General features: G+C 37.5%; 1 protein-coding gene across 1 annotated transcript; it reads right to left on the bottom strand.

The window, feature by feature from the left end:
• Positions 1-2194: 2194 nt before the first annotated feature.
• On the bottom strand, positions 2195-15249 carry alpi.1 (alkaline phosphatase, intestinal, tandem duplicate 1). Its single transcript, XM_058400431.1, has 11 exons — positions 14508-15249; positions 12011-12130; positions 10908-11023; positions 9901-10075; positions 7969-8141; positions 7057-7191; positions 6437-6512; positions 6030-6168; positions 5529-5719; positions 5328-5444; positions 2195-3095 (listed from the first exon to the last, which is right to left on the bottom strand). Exons 1-11 carry the CDS (start codon positions 14590-14592, stop codon positions 2830-2832), a joined length of 1593 nt encoding a protein of 530 aa, XP_058256414.1. The 5' UTR covers positions 14593-15249; the 3' UTR covers positions 2195-2829.
• Positions 15250-20935: the final 5686 nt, after the last annotated feature.

Genomic DNA, 20935 nt, shown 5'->3' with positions numbered 1-20935 from the left:
TTAAATATTATCTTTTACAAAAAAACTACCACTTGCCACTTAATCAGTGTTAAACCTGAAGGCTTTGCAACTATCTGATTTGGAAAGTGACTTGTTATTTCAGTGTAAATAATAATCACAAATCATCGACCTGTCAGTAATGTTTTTCTTTACAAGGTTTAGCCAAAAAATTTATGATTTCTTTAAAAAGGTGTACAGTATAGTCCAGAGACATGCCAGTCAGAACAGAACAGAAGAAGCAGTAGAAGGCCCAAGTGCACACCTGCCTAAGAAGATAAATACAAATATAAATCAAGTGTCTTCCTTGAGAAACTGATGCCTCACTGCTTCTGAATTGGCTGCATCATTGAATAAAACATAAGAGAATCCAGTGTGCACAGTATGCTTGGAGACTCAGAATAGCTGGCCTTGTGGGCAGAGTTGCCAAGAAAAAACTTAATATGGTTTGCAAGTTGAAAGAAAAGTTTGCAGTGGGACAAGATGCACAAACAACCAGCACAGCAGACCTTTGGGAAGTGCTGCAAAAGGCCTTGGAGGAAATCACAACTGAATGTCTACAAAATTGGATCAGTAGAATGCCACAGATTTGTCAGGCAGTTATTGCTGCAAAGGACTGTCTTTTTGATGAACATGAAAATTATTCTGTGTGCAAATATAAAAATAAATTTTACCCATTTTTTGTGTTTTTAAGTCATTTACAACTATAGGATTGAATAAAACTAACTTTTTCTTGTCTGTGTGTGTATATAATATGTACATATAAGTGCATATATTATGTATATCTCTGCCTCCATTCAGATTCATTGATGAATCATTTATCCATCCATCCATCCATTTTCTATACCTTCTTTATTCCTAATTAGGTGACAGGGGGGTCTGCTGGAGCCTATCCCAGAGCACATAGGGCGAAAGGCAGGGGTACACCCTGGACAGGTCACCAGTCCATCGCAGGAATCATTTATCAATTAAATCAATTCAGTTTCCATAAATTATAGAAGAAAATCTACTTACATATTTTTAAAAACTTGAGTATGTTTAACAAAATAGCAACTTTTTTCAAAGGGTTGCAGTGGTACATGAGGGCATTGCTGCCTCATAACTCCAAGATTGTGTTTTGTGTGTCACTGTTTGTGTAGAGCTCTGCATGTTTATTCTGTATTCATATGCATTTAAAAACCTCCCACTCTATGAAAACATGCTGGTAAGTGTGAATGAGAGTGTAACTGTGTAGGTGTCTGGTGAACCACAATGGATGCATCCCATAAGTGAATTCTTCCGCCTTTGCAACAAATGTCGCCAAGATAGACTGGATCCAGTGGAATAAAGTGCTTACTCCAGAGTCACAATCTCTTTGTATGTTTCCATGAAGTTCACCTGGATTTATATTCTTACTGGATTTATATGACCTTTTTTTGTTACTTTCATTTTTATCATCACATTTCAGTACTAATGACATGTCAATTGTGAATCATATAAGAATTAAATTAAAATGTTCGTTCTTATATAAGGTCATAGTAAAAACAGAAACACTTCAAGCAACAATAAAACATGTGCTTTTGATTTATTTCATTGCCCCACCCTATTGTTAGATAGACAGCTAAGATGCCCCTACTACACATAGGAGCTCATGGGCCCTAGATTATTAACCTTTGGTGTGTGGCTTTTTTGTGCACTAGCATGTTATTACTTATATACACCAATCAGCTTTAACTTTAAAACCACTGAGAGGTAAAGTGAATAACGTTGATTATCTTTTTACAGTGGCACCTCTCAAGGGGTGGGATATATTAGGCAGCATGTGAATAGTCAGTTATTGAAGTTGATGTGCTGGAAAATGGGTATGTGTAAAGATCTGAGCGACTTTTACAAGGGCTAGATCATGATGGCTAGACAACTGAGGCATCTCCAAAACAGCACGTCTTGTGTGGCGTTCCCAATATGTTAATACTAAAAGTGGTCCAAGGAAGGACAGCCAGTGAACTGTAAACAGTGTCATGGATGACTCATTGATCTGTATGGGAACTGAAGGCTAGTGGGAGTAAAGGCACTGTGGGATATGCTGGACAAACAAGTCCAGTCAATGGAGGCACAACTTACCAGACTTAAAGAAGTAGAAATTCATGTAATATTGAAAATAGAAAAGAATTTAATTTTTAAATTTTGGTTCAGTGTGCATTATACAGTACTGTAAATATAAATTCTACAGAAAACTCCTACTTTAGAAAATGCCTATAAAATTTCTGCATAGAAAATTTGCTTGTTTACATAAACAACAAAACAACTAACAAATAATAAAAATGACACATTAACATTTATGTAAAGACCTTTATCTTTATGTATGTTTTTATGGATGGTTGAAATGACTGTAAAAGTGCAAAAACAATATTTATTTAAAAAAGGGAATCTGTTACAATCCATCCCTGAGTTTCAAATAAAGCCCTCAGCAAATGCCCATAATCTTTCCCCTCACAAATTCACATCTGGTTATGTTTAGCTAACATGCTTGCAAATCCATGCTAGCCTCTAGATTTAATTAAACATTTTGATAGTTTATTTATCAGCTAGACGTAGATAGCAAGCAATATTAGCTAAGCTATCTAGTTAGCTGGCTAACATTTGTTCAGTGTTGTATTTAGTCAGTTCATATTGTTAAGATAGCATATCGTGTAATTGAAACCAGCATTTTAGGGCCTAATTCATGTTGATCTGAATGAGTATCACATATTCAAGTTTCACCTTTATCTTCTTTTTACAGGTAAAACCTCTAAAAGGGAAAGGGAAGTGGGTGCATTATAGCCTGTGTGGGAGCACAGGCATAGATTAACATCGTCATCTGAAGCCGAACCATATCACTGCACATGAAAAACTGAGTGAAAGAGAGAGAGAGAGACGGGGGGTTGAGTTAAGTTCAGGGGGACAGTCGGTGTAGGGATGGAGGCAAGTGGCATATGCCATCACATGAGCGATGTAATGTTGCTCTTTGACGCCATGGAGAAGATGAGCCATCGGGCCTTTAGCGTAAATTGCCACATCTTCGCCTCCATGAGTCTCAGCATCTAATGGCACAGCAGCCTGCTGCATGTATTCCTCATCAACTGCAGATAACAAATACACAATTGTTATTACACACACTTAAAACATAATTCTCACACCTATGCTCAACAATCAGAACATGCTGATAATAAAATAATAATTTTGTTGTGATAATTTATTTCAAATTGTCCTAAACCGCGACACGAAACCTTCCTCTGTAGCATTACTTCATTCAAACTAATTTCGGTACTGTATAGATGGGATTCATTTCCTAGACTGCAATAGTGTAACTTCTGCCCAGTTACACAGCTGTTAACACTTTATTTAAAGGGGGAACCTTCACTGGGTGTTTCTAACACATTCCTTTCATTTCCTTCCTTCCATCCATATTCTGTGCCTTTTAAGGTTTGTTGGGAACCTGAGGCTGGGAATCGCACACCCATTCACACACTATGAAAAACTTAGAGATCAGCTGGAGTGGGGGAGGAAACCAGAGTACCCAGAGGAAACCCCTGAAGCACAGGGAGAACATGAAAACTGTATGCACACTTAGTGGAGTCAAGAATCAGACCCCAACCCCAGAGTTGCTAGGCAAACATGCTGACAAATAAGCCAACCTTCCCCACTTTTCATTTCATTTTCTTAAATAAAGCAATGCTGGACATTTTATTGCTGGATCTTTTATTCAGTGCTGACTTTTGGGTGTGGACTTATACTGAAATTTATCAGTATACTCACTATTTTTAATGCTGTTTCACGCAATGGAATGATGTGACAAAGGGCAACCAGTGAACCTTATCAACCGCTGAGGTGTTTGGCAGAGCATATCGATACGTAAGCGTCAGTGACAGCCAGGTTCTCTGCTGTGCATTACAATAACGCACAAACACTAACGTAAAGTGATAAATTATCAGGATTAAAGGGAAATCTTCAGATTTTACCTTTGAGGAAAGTTAAGTGCAAATAATACAGCAGGACAATAATGTTACTGCATGAACTTACTTAAACATTACATTGTATGATTGTTTTTTTGTAATAAGAGCTGAGAGGATGAAATAAAATCACTGGCCTCAGATTGCTTTATTTGACCTATGTCCCATTTTAGCAGCTTTTGTAGTTGTCAGAAATTTTGGACCAAAATATTGTGCGTCATCTATGTCACATCAATGTGATCATCTAACAACTCACCAAAAGCAGAATGTCGTCACTTCAGTGCATTCAAGGCCGATCCTATGATAACTGATATCACATAGTCTCCAACAGAGATTAACTGACATTTTATCGGCAACATATTGTACCTTGTCACTTGCAATAAACTTATAAACCTGCTATCACTTTATGTAAAGTGGCTTTTAGTGTATTGGAGAAAGTTAATCTGTAGCTAACCTGTAGCATGTGTTTTTAAATTTATTTATACATACACAATGCCAAGTTAATGCAAAGATATATGTGAACAATTTAACTGATAGATCCATAGGCAAAAAACAAAGAAGCAAACAAAAAAAAAAAAAACAGCAACAAAAAACAAGAAAAAACAGGCTTTTTCAGAGCCCAAGCATCAACTCTTATTAGTGAGCTGAGCTGATTGTCCTGACCCAGTGAAAAAAAACTGGATTTCCCATCCACAATACAATCTAACTAAATGAGCGGGTTAAATCCTCTTTAACTGAAGTGCTGGTCATACATGTGCATTACTGTTAAACAACAACATTCCAATATAACTGTATAAAACTTTTATGAAGCGTTCTGTCCAGTTGTGGCTTCTATTTTGACTGATGGAGCAAAAATCTGTTACTCAATATTAATTTCTTGTTGACAGCCATGTATAAAAGCAACATCACAATTGCAGCTTTGCTGTTGTACTGTGTATCAGATCACACCTGTGATTACCTTGTGCCTACAGCTAGAGCATACTTGGATCATATTCAATATACTTGTGCAATATTGCTTTAATGTACATACTCTTGAAATTTAAACTTGTTCCATAAAAGATCACCATCATGGCAAATCTGGACTGGAAAAAATTAAAAAGAAATGGAAGTAATAAATAATAATTCATTTATATCCCTGTGAAATGAATCCCATCCATATAGGGTTTTGGCTTCTTAAGCTAATTTTTTTTAAAGATTTTCATACACATTGCATAGGACTTTCTTTTTCCAGAGGATGCTGTGTAGCTAATTTAGCGGGATTATTATTCCAATCTGGCTCTGTAGGAAGTCCAGTATTGCTATTATTTATTTTTTATTTTTATTCTACCAGTGTTAATGTTAACATCTCACACAGAAACTTACAGTAATCCACTGCCGACACGTTCGCTCTTGTCCCGTTTACATGCACATATCCGGGCCCATTAGCATACAGGATACTAGTAAATGGAAGTCTGTCATCTGCCTTCTTCGGTGCCAGACCTTATAAAAAAATCACAAAAACCCACATGATCACAACAACATTCTTTACCCTACATAATCTGAGCACTAATCTGAACAACGCACCAAAAATAGGGTTCCCCCGGGGTGTGCTCCCGCCAAACGTGAAGACGTGTGAGTGATCTGCAGTGACGATGGTGAGTGTTTCTGACTCTTTGGTGAGCTGAGATGCTCGGCGAACTGCTTTGTCGAACATCACTGTCTCGGTTAGCGCCAGTTTAGCGATACCAGCATGGTGGCCATGATCGATCCTGCCCCTTTCAGATAAAATAAACACGTCATAATCAGGAACAAATATTTAAAAATGTAATTAAACTTACATAAAAAACTTATACATTTAATCTGATTTTACAATTTTGGCATCAACAAAATGTTTACTAAAAAAGTCATACACACTTAAGTAATAAGCTTGTAATATGTAATATTTTCCTCTTTTAAAAAAATAATGCATCGATTCTATGCTGTGAAGTGTCACAACATAGAAAGTGTATGTTGAATACACAGTACAATTGCACACAAAATATTTTGGACACAGTAATAATTTTGAATAAGTTTATATAAAACTACTCATCTTCCACAAAAAGGAAAAATCCATTTGGGTTTTTCTTGAGTATCTGAATGGCTTTTTCAGTCATGTCCACAATGGAGGGATCCCGTGTTCGGTTCCTGAACACCTCAAACCTCATGTCCTTAGGTTCAAACAGCCCTGTGAGAGACAACCATTTCAGAGAATTTTGTGATTAGCTGGGCAACAAAGTAGACTATCGGACCTCATCTTTACAAAAATATAGGATATTTCACCATAAAACTGGAAAAACGTAAAAGATGTGTCATAGTGTTAATGATGCAATGAATCCTTAGCAATCTATGCTTTTTTGCAAGCTCAGTACATTGCTTTTTTTTGTCCAGCACAAACAGCTATTTAAATTTTTAAGCCAGTACATGATGGTGTTGTTAAAATACAATCATTTTACCCATCAGAGAGTCTGTAGTGTTCACATTCACTGCATTAAACTGCTCTTTATTCCAAACATACTGAGCACTCCTGTCCTAAGGAAAAAGAAAGAAACATAGCAGAGGAAACAATATGTTTAGTATTTGCAGAATTTATGATTTTGTATGTTTTTGTTTATTTTCAACATCTGAAATAATAATAAATAATAATAGAATTTTAAATATACTTATAAAAGTTGGAATCTACAATATTGTCATTGTCTTTGTAGTTTGTCCGCTCCGCCACTTTCTTTTAAGCGAGACAACATCAAATTGATGAAGACATACATTTTTATTGCAGTAGTAATTCGTGTTGCGAATCAATGCATGAGAAGAAAATGTGGTTAGTGTTTAAGGTGTTAGTCTATTAGCAGAAGGTTGTGAGTTCAAATCCCAGGTCCACCAAGCTGCCCCTGAGTAAGGCCTCAATTGCTTAGTTGTATAAAATTAGATAAATGTCGCTCTGGATAAGGCCAAATGCCGGAAATGTGATACTGGCTGTATATTTTATTTCAATTATTCCAAATGAACCCTTTACCTATGCTTAACGCTGCTGATTATAATCTAAAAAAACTTTACACTTTCATGCTGTGTTATTTACCTTCCGCTGATCCAGCCATGCCTCGATCAGGTTCCTCATGTCCTCACGGTCACCTTTCCGTGATGATGAAGATGGATATTCTGGATCCGGAGTGCCTTTGGGTGTCATGTACATCCGTCCACCTCCAAGAATAACCTGATGCACACAAAGAGAACAGAAAAAAATTCCAATATTATATCAATGCTTAAAATCAATTCATTATCTACTAGCAGATGATGTGTTTATCATTTAATCATATTTAAAACATGCATATAATTAGCAAGCTGAAAATATGTTTATAACTATAATCTTTATTTTCTAAATGCACAGATATTATTTATTTAATTCCATTGCAATGATAATTTATAACACCTTTGCTACATATTATTAAGTTAATTTGGATCCTTATTAGCGGTGTACTAGCTATTTAGAAAGCATTCTTATTGCCTTAATCTAAAATACCTTATACATGCTATAAATGTGCTATAAATGTTAATACAACATTTAAAATCCATTAAGTGTTTGTAAATAGCTAAAAACTCTTATAGCTGTAATAAACAGTCATTCCCTCACAAACCTCCCTCTCTCGCTCTCTCTCTCTCTCTCACACACACACACACACACACAGAGCATGTTAACATTAACATATATTTCATATTACTACAGGAAATAGCTGTGCTGTTATATGAAAAATAATGCACACCTTCTGACCAACCAGATTTGAGCAATCAGCTGGTGTAAAGTAAAATTCTGGGTGTTAGCAGTAACTCTGCTTCATCACACCTTCCCATTATTGATTATTTTATTATTTATAAGCACCACAGGTGTTTTACATTACTTAAACATATAGTATGGAGGACATGTCATGATGGTGATGCGTAATGGTGGTGAAAATGGTGTGTAATGATGGTGTCAGTGAGGTGTTAGTCTTACATCAATGTCGGTGTTGGTGATGAGTTGAGTGGAAATGTCCACACAGCCATCTTGCTGGGCTTCAGGTGGTAAATCAGAATCACTGTACCAGCTGCGGCTCACTGAATGGGCATACGCTGCTGCCGGAGATGCATGCTGGACTCGAGTGGTGGTCACAATGCCTACTGATTTACCTACACACACACACACACACACACTGAACAATGAATGTCAGGCAAAATATACAAAAACTCAAATGGTACTGCAAGAAGCTAGAACTGAATATCCAGAACAAACTTAAAGGGGGAACCTTTACAATTAAAATACAGATCTGTCTCTCATAGAGAAGTCTTAAAGGTTAGAATTAATCAATTAAGAGTTTCAGAAGCATCTCTTTTTTGAAAAATATGAACCAACTGTCAGGAAGAGGCTCAGGGTACTTGGTGGACTGGAAGGCTTCTTAGGGTAAAGGAGTTTATTGGATAATTATTGCTTCTTTATACCCAAATATGTTGTTTTCCCTGTCTGATAGGAAGATGCATTATTGTAGGATTCTACATAAATCCCAGAAAGACAACTGACAAATTCTTAAGGGGTCAAAGAATTTTAGGAGTGTATTCTGTTTTAAGGGATTTTAGGTAGACAGCGGAGATGATCAGCAAGCTGTGGTGCTTACAACATTTTTCAGGAACCCCATATGCAAGGGTTCCTTGTAAACTGTATAAATAGCTCCTGTAAATGGCACACACTATTTAACAAACACATGATATAAAAGAACATTTTCCTGTTTTCCGGAAAATACCCCAGGCACAGTGAAGTTATTCTCAACACAGTGCTGAATTGGCATATTTGGACATGTTTCACACTTGTTTAAATACACACACAGGCCACCCTGAGGGACTGTGCACATACTCATAGACCTCACACACACACACACAGACACACACACACGCACATACATACACACACACTGTTTTTTTGGCTACACTCGCTGTGCGGAATGGAAGGAATTATGAAATAACAGTGTGGTGCTGCTAGTTGGCAGGATTAAAGACTTAATGTTTGTGTGTGTGTGTGTGTGTGTGTGATTAGTCTCAAAGTCTCAACTTTATTTCCCATTAAAAATGTATTATAACTATGGTATCATCACATCCGTACTTATCTACATAATCACTTGTCCTGTAGCCAAGAAGCCATAAAGATTAATCGTAAACACACATCAGTATGTGACCTTTGCAACTTCTACTCTATTACTGTTATTACAACAGCCTCTTATGAGAACTTCAGTTTTATTCTGTTACATTTGAGACATACTGATATGTAATTAACCCCATCCCTTTAACCCCACCCTTCACTCTAACCCTGCCTATGAGTGTGACCCCACTTCTAATTTGCATACCCCTTAATTTAACCCCACCCATTGCTATAAAGCCCTTCCCTCAATCTAACCTCACCTCTCAATAAACCCATCCCTCACTCTAACCCCATCCATTGCTGTAAGTCACCTTGCCAAAACCCTGCCTCTCACTCTAACCCTGCCCCTCAAATAACACCATCAATCACTTTAATCCTGCTCCTCAGACTCCATCATCAGTCTAACAAACTCCTCACTCTAGCCACCAATCACTCAAAATCCTCCTCTCATGCTAAACCTAATCCTCATTCTAACTCAACTGTTAACACTTGGCCTCACTAAACCCAAAATTTAGTAGGGGAGACATGATTTAAATCCTTATTTTCTAGCAGATGTATTCAACTTTTCATATACTATAATCACTGAATTACCATGACAACCAACAGCATCAATCAATCAATAACAGTAGGCAGATATTGTAAACACAAAGGTTATGTGAACTAAAACAGCACGAAACATTAAGATCTTTAGGAGAATCCATTCTTCTCTGCACCCCATACTTTTCAACTTCCACGTCATGTTAGCTTATGTTAACATACCTTGTAATTTAGCGCGGTGCAGGACGGAGAAGACTTCATTTCCAAAGGTTGTGTTACACTCGTAGGGGATGGCACTCGCACTTAAACCCACTGTTTTAGAGTTTGCTTTAACACCACAGTGGTATGCTGTAGCCGTGCTCGCACTGTCTGCTACCTGTTTATCCACGCTGTAAGTCTACACACACATCACAAACACAAACATGCTAATGTAAAAAAGAGCTCAGTGAAATGTTTCTAGAAACAATGTAGGAAGGTGGAACAGGTAAACTCTTGTGTAAAAGTGAATTTATGCTGAAGTTTTTCCTTGTCACATGTCTGCAGGCTAAAAGTAGAGCTTCCTGTTTTCAGTAAAAATAGACAACACAAATATCTGAAATAATGAACTGACTTAAAAACACACACACAGAAAGAGAGAGAGAGAGAGAGAGAGAGAGATTTCCAGTAACTGGTAGATAAGATACACTGTGGTTGTGTGTGTGTGTGTGTGTGAAAATAGTGATGAAATAGTGCACATAAGATAGTAGTTTAGTAGTGATAATGATGCAGATGGAGTGTGTGGCAATGGGGGTCTGGTCAAATGCCTGTGGATTGAGAGGAGATAGGTTAAACAGGCAGGTAATGGCAGAGAACTCAGCTAAAATTTCTACCTGTCTTCCTCAACACTCTCACTCACTGGGTTCTAGAGAGTGATGGAGGATAGGGAGATGATCCAGCATGGTAATCATCTTTTTATTATCATTATCATTATTATATTGTCATCCTGCTGCTTCAGCTGCTGCTGATGATTACAGTGATGGAGTGGTAGTGATGATGATGATGATGATGATGATGATATCAATAATGGTGATAACAACGAGGTGATGATAGAGTGATGATGGAATGAAGATGATATTGATAGAACGAGGATGATGATTATGATGATGATGATGATGGAGTGGTGATAGACTAATGATACTGAAGTGCTGATAATAGAGTGATGATGATGGCGTGATGATAGACTTTTTAACCTTTGACAGAGCAAGGTAAGGAAATGTATCCAGGGTGAGGACAGTCTCCTCCCCTGATCCTCCATCCATCTGTCCTCTCAGGATTCGGGCAGCTGAGACGGTGGACACACCCATTCCTGTGTGACAAATCAATGATGTATAATAAGTACTTATATGCTTCTTCTTGCATATAAATACAGAAACAGAAACAGGGACACTTTCTGATGTATACATATACAATACTACTACTGCTACTATTACTACTACTACTACTACTAATTATAATAATAATAATAATAATAATTAGTATTTATATTGATTAAATACCCTCACAATGAATAAAGAAGTCCACTGTGTTGGGCAGAAGCCCCTGCTTTGACAGAAGCACCCATGTTGGGTTGAAGTCTGTAACTAGGCAATGCACAGTGGTAGAAGCCTGGATTAGCATGAAGCCCCATGTTGGACCAAAGCCCTTGGCTGGGCACAAATCTCTTCTCTGTCCAGAAACCTCTGGCAGGGCAGAAACCGTGGCTAGACAAAGCCCTGCATAATGGTAGATGACCGTTGTTGGGCAGAAACCTTTGAATGGTCAAAGCTCCATAATGGTCAAGCCCCCAATGTTGCCGAAAGCCTCTGGTTGGAAAACTGTAAACTGGGCAGAAGCCTCTTGCTGGACAAAAACATTTGGATGAATAGAATCCCATGGCTAGGAAAGACTTGTGTTGGGCATAAACCCCATGGTGGACAGATGCCCCCTTTTAAGCTGAAGCTTTATGTTGTGAAAAGCACCATGATGGACAGGATTCCCTGCTTAGACAAAGCATCATACTGTGCAATGCCCAACTTGGGAAAAAGCTTTCTATTGAGAGAAGCTCCATGATGGGCAGAATCTTCTGGTCGGGCAAAGCATTATAGGCAGAGGCTTCATGGGGCAAAAGTTACAGACAAAGCCCCCTCCTAATTTATGTAGATATTTGTTAGTCAAACAGCAACAGCCAGGTCATTAATCTATTATGCTATATTTGATATGAAATAATTGACAGACCCTGGCTTCTACTCTCAACCTAACCCCTCTCTTTGTTCTAACTCTGCCCCTTAACCTAACTTCAAACACTGTAACTCACCATCACCGAGGAAGAGGATAATGTTTTTGGCCCTGTGATTCCGTGGCTGGAGTTTAAGTGCATCATCCAGGACATTCTTTGCTTGTTCATTCCAGTATGAAGGATCTGCTTCCCAAAGAGCTGTTCACAAAAAAGCAAAAAAAAAAAAAAATCTCATTAGAAGCAAAAGCAAGACGTCATCTAACAGATTCTTCAGTTATGCAGTAGAACAGGGGGACGTGAACACTGAACAACTGCTAAGACATCACACACACACACACACACAATGAATCTAAATCTGTTTGCCTTATAATTGAGTTTTGTACACAGCTTTCCATTGACTTTTCTTCACACAAACCTGTAATATGTAACACACACCTACTAATGGCACTGAGGATCACATGACCCAAGTGAGAAAAATAGCTGCCTTTATTACAGAAACGGCTAATTAATAGACAGATTTTCTGTGCTTTTTTTCAGTTGCTTCCCTCAGTCCAAAGACATGCGTTCTAGGCAGTATTGGCATCTCTAAATAGTCGGCAGTGTGTAAGTGTATGTGTGAATGTGCCCTGTGTAGGATGGACCTTCTGACTAGTCATAATCATGTGTATATATGCTGGGATTAAGAAGGAGGAGCATGGGGAGGCATGTGAGAGACAAACACATCCTCCTTTTTACCATGAGGATGATCTTCCAGCAGTGTTTAGACCCTCACTTTATGTCTGACTTTGTGTTTTAGCAGTTCCCTCGCCCTCTCTTTACTACCCCCTTCCCCACTCTCATCCCCCTCTGCTTTTCCCCTCTTACCCACAAAACACTGGGTTATTGGACCCCTTTCATGTGGCGCATATTTTTGCACACCACTGAATTCTTTGGAAAATGACAGTGACAAAATCTGCTCAGTTATAATCAGTAGCATATTCTATTAGGGAAAGGGGTCTTCAGGAGGTTCTTTGACACAAGTTAAGCTGACAAAATTGCACTCCTTCTCACTTGCTTTTGTCACATTTCCCAATTATACTGTGAGCATATTTGGTATGACTGGCGGGTAGATTCTTTTCTACGAATGCACACCATCAGCATATTGATAAATGCATGTGAGAGTAAGACAGCTCATTAGAAACAGAAGGTCATCAGTTTTTATTAGTTTTGAAGACCTACTCAATGCGTCATAGGATAAGTGAAAGACGACTCCATGAGTAAATCAGAATTCTGTGTGAAAGCAATGAGAAATGCTCTCAGCAAAATGTCTAAATGGTTAGCAGAACTTCACACAGTGATTTGAGAATAACGAGTGTCATTTGATGATCGTGCCAAAGCAACTGACTAAAACTGTAATAAACACAAGCTAACACGAAATGACTTTTGACAGAGTCATATTTATACTGCTTCTTAAAATTCTCTAGTATTACCCAGTTATATAATATTTAAAGGACATCTAGTCAAAATTTATTACATCTCTCTCTCTCTCTCTCTCTCTCTCTGTAACTGTGTTTCTCTCTGTTTCTCAGACTGACTCTCTTTTTGTCTCTCTGTCTGATCTCTTTCTTTCTGTGTTTCTGTCTGTCTCTCACTCTCTTTCTCTTTCTTACCATGTGCCAGTTTCTGTCTCTCTCACTGTCTGTCTCTCTGTTGAGCATCTCTGCTCTGACTAACTCCTCTAACCAGGATGCATTTAAGTGGGAAATAAAAGTGAATTGCATTTTTCCTGCATGAGCTAGTGGAGGTTGAACACATCGTAAAAGAGAGAGAGAGAGAGAGAGAGAGAGAGAAGGAGTGAAGAGAATGAAAAAAGTTTAACAAACACAATAGTGGGAAAAAATGGATGAGGAAACTTCAGTCAGCAGATAAACGCATCATTAAGTGTCTTCATTAGCTTTAAGAGATTGGCTACACTTGATCCTATGAAACTCTGTGACAACACACACACACACACACACACACACACACACACATGGGTAATCCAGCAGCTAATAAAAGTGAAATATGAACTGCTCCTTCATGGAGGCCCCACATGAAGTACTAAACCCAAACTCCTGCAAGACACTCCTGCTTACTGCACTTCTCTAACAAAACTTTTAATTCCACGTTACTCTTTCTCTCTCTCTCTCTCTCTCTCTCTCTCTCACACACACACACACACACACACTCTCTCTTTTTGGGTCTGTGTGGGCATGTCTGTGAAATAATCTCTTTGCTTTGTAATTGAATACTGAAAATACAAGGTAACGTTCTTAGATATCACAGACAACATACTAAATAGTGTAATAGATGGATACACAGATGGAGAGATTAATAAATGGATAAAAAGACATACTCTTACAAAGACAGACTATCTGAGATAGATAAATATACACATAAACAGATAGAAAGATAAACTGCAAAATATTTGAAAATCTAAACAAACTGATGGATAAAGACAGAAAGACAGACAGAAAGGTAGACAGATAACACACACACACAGACACACACAGACACACACAAACACACATGAGAATTGTTCAGAAGATGTTCTTACCTGCAGTGTGAGCATGAGTGTGATGAAGAATTTCTAGACAGATGGAGCTGCACAGCAGGAGCAGGAGGTTGAGTCGCAGCTTCATCACGGCCTGATCTACACTCAGAAGTCCACACAGTCTGTCCAAACCAAACCCTGGCCTCCTGCTGCCTCCTCCTGTTCAGACTAAACTTCTGTCTCCCCTTGTCTCCTTCTGTCCAAAACAAACCCCTGTCTCCTTCTGTCCAAACCTATCCCCTGTCTCCCCCTGTCTTCTCCTGTCCAGACTAAACCTCTATCTCCTCCTGTCCAGACTAAACTTCTGTCCCCTCCTGTGCAAACCAAAACTCTAGCTCCTCCTGTCCAAACCAAACCCCTGTCTCCTCCTGTTTTCTGTCTTCCCGTGTCTCCCCCTGACTTTTGTCTCCTATTTTCTGTCTTTTTCTCCTGCCTCCTCATGTCTAAACCAAATCCCGTCTCATACTCTCTTCTCCTGTCCAAAAAAACCCAGCTGTATTCTTCTGTCTCCTCTTGTCCAAAACAAACCCAGTTTCCCCAGTCTCACTTCCCCATCTTCTGTCGTCCTCGCCTGTCTCTCTTGTCTCTTTTTCTATCTTCTTTAGTCTTCTCCGGTCCTTCTCCTGGCACCTATCTTCCATTTGTCCTCTTACTCTAAAATCCAAGAACAATGGTTAGGTGAAGTAATCCCCCCATCCCATGGCAATCAGTGAGGTGCTAAATGAGTGACGCTAGTGTGTGGGTTTCTTTCTCTGTGTGTGTGTGAGCACGTGCGAGCACCCACCCACACACACACACACACACACACACAGAGACACACACACACACAGACACACACACACACACACACACACAGAGACACACACACACACAGACACACACACACACAGACACACACACAGAGTATTCTATTCATTACTCATTTATAAGCAGCAATGAATAGACTTCAGGATTTAAGTGTACACTTTTAAATGAGTGTCGACAGGTAATGTATAAAGGTCTAGAAAAAAAGTTCCTTCAAAGCTTCTTTCATCCAGGAAGAGAACTTCTATTCAATTACATTCAGTTCAATTAAATTTTATTTCCGTAACACATTTAACAATTGACGTTCACAAAGCGGCTTTACAAAAATACACTACAATACTACATTTTACCTTCCTAGGTTCATATACTATCTACTATTTTTCTACTAAATGTTTTGGATTTCTCTTTGTAAGATTCTTTGTAAGGGTTTCTTCAAAGGGACAACTGAAGATCGTAAATGTGTGCTTTAAGACTTTATTTTATGTTTTAGTATGAACAGAGTGAGAGTGTGTGTGTGTGTGTGTGTGTGTGTGTGTGTGTGTATGGTGACTATGTGTTTGCTTTGGAGAGAGTATTTTCCTGCAGGGTATGGTGTCAGGCCATAGCGACGCACAGATTTCATTTTGTGTGTGTGTGTCTCGGGTAGGGGTGGGTGGTGGTTGGATAATTCAGGAATAAGGAGGGGTTTCTAGCACATATTATATCAGTCATCTCCATTTGCATGATCCTGCAGGAAAACCACATGTTTACATTTCTGAGTTTTGAGAATTTTGCAAAAAAAAAAAAATCCATTTTATTCAGGATGTAAAAATAGAAAGAAAAGGAAAAAATAAACGTGTACATAAATGAAATACTGCAGTGTCTGGAGCTCAAAGTGACAGTCAGGTAGAAAGCAAGAAAAACATTTAAAATACAGGCTTCCCTTTATAAAAGAGTCTCATACATTCACCTAACATATGACATCATGTGATCAACGTAAGATAAATATAACCATTTGTCATGCAAGAATGAAAGAAAGAAAGAAAGAAAGAAAGAAGGAAGGAAAGAAAGAAAGAAAGAAAGAAAGAAAGAAAGAAAGAAAGAAAGAAAGAAAGAAAGAAAGAAAGAAAGAAAGAAAGAAAGAAGCATTTCTTCTCACTATGCTCTGGAATTGCACACAAATATTTTTAAGCATGTGATATCATAATCAGGATTGTCCTTTATGAATGAAGGAGAAGGAAGGATGAAAAGAAAGAAGGAGAGAAGAAAAGAAAGAAAGAAAGAAAGAAAGAAAGAAAGAAAGAAAGAAAGAAAGAAAGAAAGAAAGAAAGAAAGAAAGAAAAACAAAAGATGTCCTGAATTTATATGAATTTAACTGAACACATGGCATCATGTTAATAGCAGAATAATTAAACCATTTCTTTCCTACTAGCAAGAAGGAGAAGAAAACAAACATACAGAAAGACAAACAGAAAAAAGAATCATATTATGCTTTAAAAGTCTACATGGGAAATATATTCTACACGTAACATAAAATGATGAGTTAGTCATTTCATACTAAACTGGAGGCCATAGTCTTCCATTACTTCCTTTACTTAAAAAAACTACAAAAGTAAACGTTATCAGATAATTGTGAGATGAATAAAATGAGGGACAGTGTGGTCATATAAAATATTAATTTTTGTCTTTTTACAGGAGCGTAATGCAGTGGAAAGGCAGATTGTAATAAAAAGAATTGAGAAGGGATTTTTTTCCATGAGAGATCATCAGCACATGTAAACAATCCAAGCTAGGTTTGTCATTTGGGGATGTTTTTGTAATGGAAAAGAGATGTTACATTTCCCTGCTGTAATGACTGAGTTGGGACTGTGGGAAAGATTCCTCACTTAGAAGTCACTTACTGATGAATTAAATCAAACCAACAACAACAACAACAACAATAATAATACTAATACTAATACTAATAATAACAGTGACTCTGAAACTCTTGGGATCTGAACCCTGGAGCTTTTTTCTCTGTAATGCTCATGAACACATGAGCCAAGAAATAATAATGGTCTGGCCAGCAATAATAATGAAATATAAAACACAAAAACAATTCAGACAAAATAAAAAAGAACTGGAAGAGCACTGAAAACCACATCATATGATGAAAAATGTAGAAAACTTTCAGAAAAACAGATTTACAGTTCAGAGAGAGAAGGAGAGAGAGAGAGAGAGATTGGGGAAAATGGAGGAATGTGAATTGAATTGGTGGAAAGACAGAGAGAGAGATAGACAGAAACTGATATATAGAGAGACAAACAGAAGAACAGACAGACAGAAAGAGAGACAAGAGACAAACAGACAGAGACAGGGTGAGACAGACAGTGAGACAATGAGGCAGACAGACAGAAGAACAGATAGATAGACAGACAGAAAAACAAGGAGACAGAAGATGATACAGATAGACAGAAGTGCATAAACATTGCAGCTCAGGGGGTGTCCACATTCTCGGTCCCTCTGAAATCACGACAAAGTTTCAGCATCTCTGTTTGTTCCCCAAACTGCTGCCTAAAGTGCAGGAGGGCACTAATTTAGTACCCTAATTAAAATTCCTTCACGAAGGGCATTAAATCACGCTGGTGTAAAGAGGAGAATGAAGACACGTAACCTTCATAACCTTCACAAATGCTGAATCAGCATTAACACACTGATCTGAACTGTACACTGTGAATGACAGAGAACATAAAACAGCAGGTAAAAGAACAAATAAAATAAAGAAATATATGAAAAACGGTAGACAAACAGTGAGAGTAGATAGATAGAGACAGAAGGTAAGAAAAAAGAAAGACAGAAAGAAAAACTGTATTTTTTTTTCTGAAAGTACAAATGAAAGAAAGAGAGAATTATAGAGATAAATCACAACTAAAAAGAAATGAGTAAAAAGCACAAAAAAACTCCCAAACAATTCAAAACAAAAGCTAAAGTGGAATAGCTGACCAACAAAACATTAGAAAACCTTGCTGGACGTTAACAAGTCACACCTGCCTTTGCAGTGAAAGCGATGCTGGGGACAGTTAGTGGAAAGTTGTTTTTTTTTTTTGCACATTTATTAGTTTGAACTTTACGTTATGTTTAGTCATGATGTTTTGTGCGTATGAAGTTTATCCACCATGTGGTTTGAGTTACTTAGTACCAAACCATGATGTCCCAAACACACACATACACACACACACACACACACTAGATTAGATTCAGGACACTTGGATGATCGAATATGTGGCAGAATTTTGGAGGAATGAAAAACAGAAAACAAGTCTTTATGGATATTTTATTATTATTCTTTTCTTAGATTCTCCAAAAAATTCTTTCACAGAAAATCCAGGCAAAATGCTTCTGCAACATGATCCACATGAAACACACACAAAGACCCTGAAGGTCAGAGGTAAGGAACATTTTAATGTCAAGGTGAACTTAAAAGAAGCAAAGCAGGATCTGACCTTTCCTCACATTGTAATAAACCCCATAAACTCAGCTGGAGTGAGAGGGAATCGGCTTTCTCAGGGCAATTTTAATTACGCTGAACAGGAGGATTTTTGGTTGAAAAAAATCCAACATCCGCCAAAACAATGTGGCGTGTCTTTGGAAAAACATCTGTGGCAAAGGTCAAGGTCAGCTAATTTATATGAATGCAACTGAAATCATATATAAAGAGACATAAAGAGAATTTCACACATATTTTTGACTCTCAATTAGGTTTCATACTTCATATAATCAATCAAACCAAAAAGCGAAAATACCAAACAAATAACTTAAGAGGTCTGATTGTTATGTAACAGCTTGTGTAGCTTTTTCATTTGTTGATCAGAAATACAGCATTGGCAATTAAACAAACCCTCACCAAGAGCAAACAGAAAACACACAAATAGCAGAAAGCCCAAAGCATATAGAACACAATGCTGCCAAGAAATACACGATTCAACGATGAATTAAAAAGCTAGTTTAACATATTTTAATCACTCACTTTCAACATTTATTTTCTATTTTGCTTTCTTTTGTCAGTGGAAATCACACTTTTTGCAGCACTACAAAAAGTGAATTAAGCTAAAAAACTGACCGCTTCAACTAATAGCAATGTTGTGTCACAAGTAATGCACCACATATCAGTGTACCAGATTTTCCCTCTGATACTTTACTCTATGCTTGCCTCTACCACTGCGTTGTTTAATTAAGTTCCAATAAATACTGAGTATTGAACCATATCAATTAATTATTGAACCATTTTCATCTTTTGTTTTTAAACATATCGAGCATAGCACACCTCATGTGCAACTTTTGAGCGTTATCAATATATGATTAGATTCATGGAGCAGGTATTCTCAAACTGCGCGAATATGTATGTGTATTTGCAGAGAAGAGGAACTTATTATTGTAAATTTCCTTTTGGTGTAAATTTCCCTTTGGGATGAACAAAGTATCTATCTATCTATCTATCTATCTATCTATCTATCTATCTATCTATCTATCTAGCTAGCTAGCTAGCTAGCTAGCTTTGATAAGTCTGATAGTCAAACGAACAAGCTAAAAGAAATAAGACAAAAGAAAATGCAAAAATAAATGACAAAAAAGAAAGAGAAATCAAACAAAGAACAAAGGAAAACAAAAAGATAAGCAAAAAATAGATAGATAGATAGATAGATAGATAGATAGATAGATAGATAGATAGATAGATAGATAGATAGATAGGAAAGCAAGAAAATAAACAGGAAAGCCAAAGCAAAATCAATAAAATAGAAATAAGGCAAAATTAAAGTCATGTTGGAATAAGAACAGCTAAAAACAAGTCAAAAAATAAAGCAAGTAAAAGCCATAAAAATGAGGCGTTACTTCAGTAACTTCTGTGTGAGTGAACTGCAGAATTTTGCACGTGTGTAGTTTGCTATACTGAATATTTTAACAAAGAAATAAAATGCTTTCTTATATATCAATCTTTTTAAACAGAGCAGCGGTAGAGGTGGGTGTGGTTAAATTACACTGCCGCAGAATGTTAAAAAGTCTGATACTTCATGATTATATGACAGTGTACAGTAGATGACATTTTTTTTCCTGTGAAACTGGGTTGACAAAAATATATTACAAAATCCTTTGTTATATAAACAAAAAAATTCTGGGAAGAACCAGAAGAGAATAAATCCGAGTTCTTTGGTCCACAGACATAACCAAGCAAACGCAGAGGAGACATGGTTTTTACAAGAGTCTAAACAAAATAAAAATTCCAGCAGTTTGCAGTTTTCTTTCAGCCACAAATCACAGAACCATGAATCACAGAGGTGCAGGAAGGAAAACCACGACATGGAGAGAACTGATGTGTTTGTGTGTGTTCATCGGTACGGTGGATAAACTGTCAACGGACCCTGATGAGACCCGAGCCCTCACACATCGACTCGCTAACCTGAGCTGTGTCCAGATGTCACCTCAGATTTTACAGAAGTACAGATCCTATGAATGTTTGTTAATCTTAAGGATACATGTTCAGAGATCCTCATCAGGACTTTAGCCCCTGTTGGCGCTCCAGATATCCTCCTTCTGGTTACAACACAGAATGATAAATAAATAGTAAAAAACCACAAGGGAGTCAGTTTTATCACCCAGCTGGTAAGTACATT

Source organism: Hemibagrus wyckioides, linkage group LG10, assembly GCF_019097595.1.
Source record: "Hemibagrus wyckioides isolate EC202008001 linkage group LG10, SWU_Hwy_1.0, whole genome shotgun sequence".
NCBI lineage: Eukaryota > Metazoa > Chordata > Actinopteri > Siluriformes > Bagridae > Hemibagrus > Hemibagrus wyckioides.
This window is presented reverse-complemented; position numbering and strand designations above follow the sequence as displayed.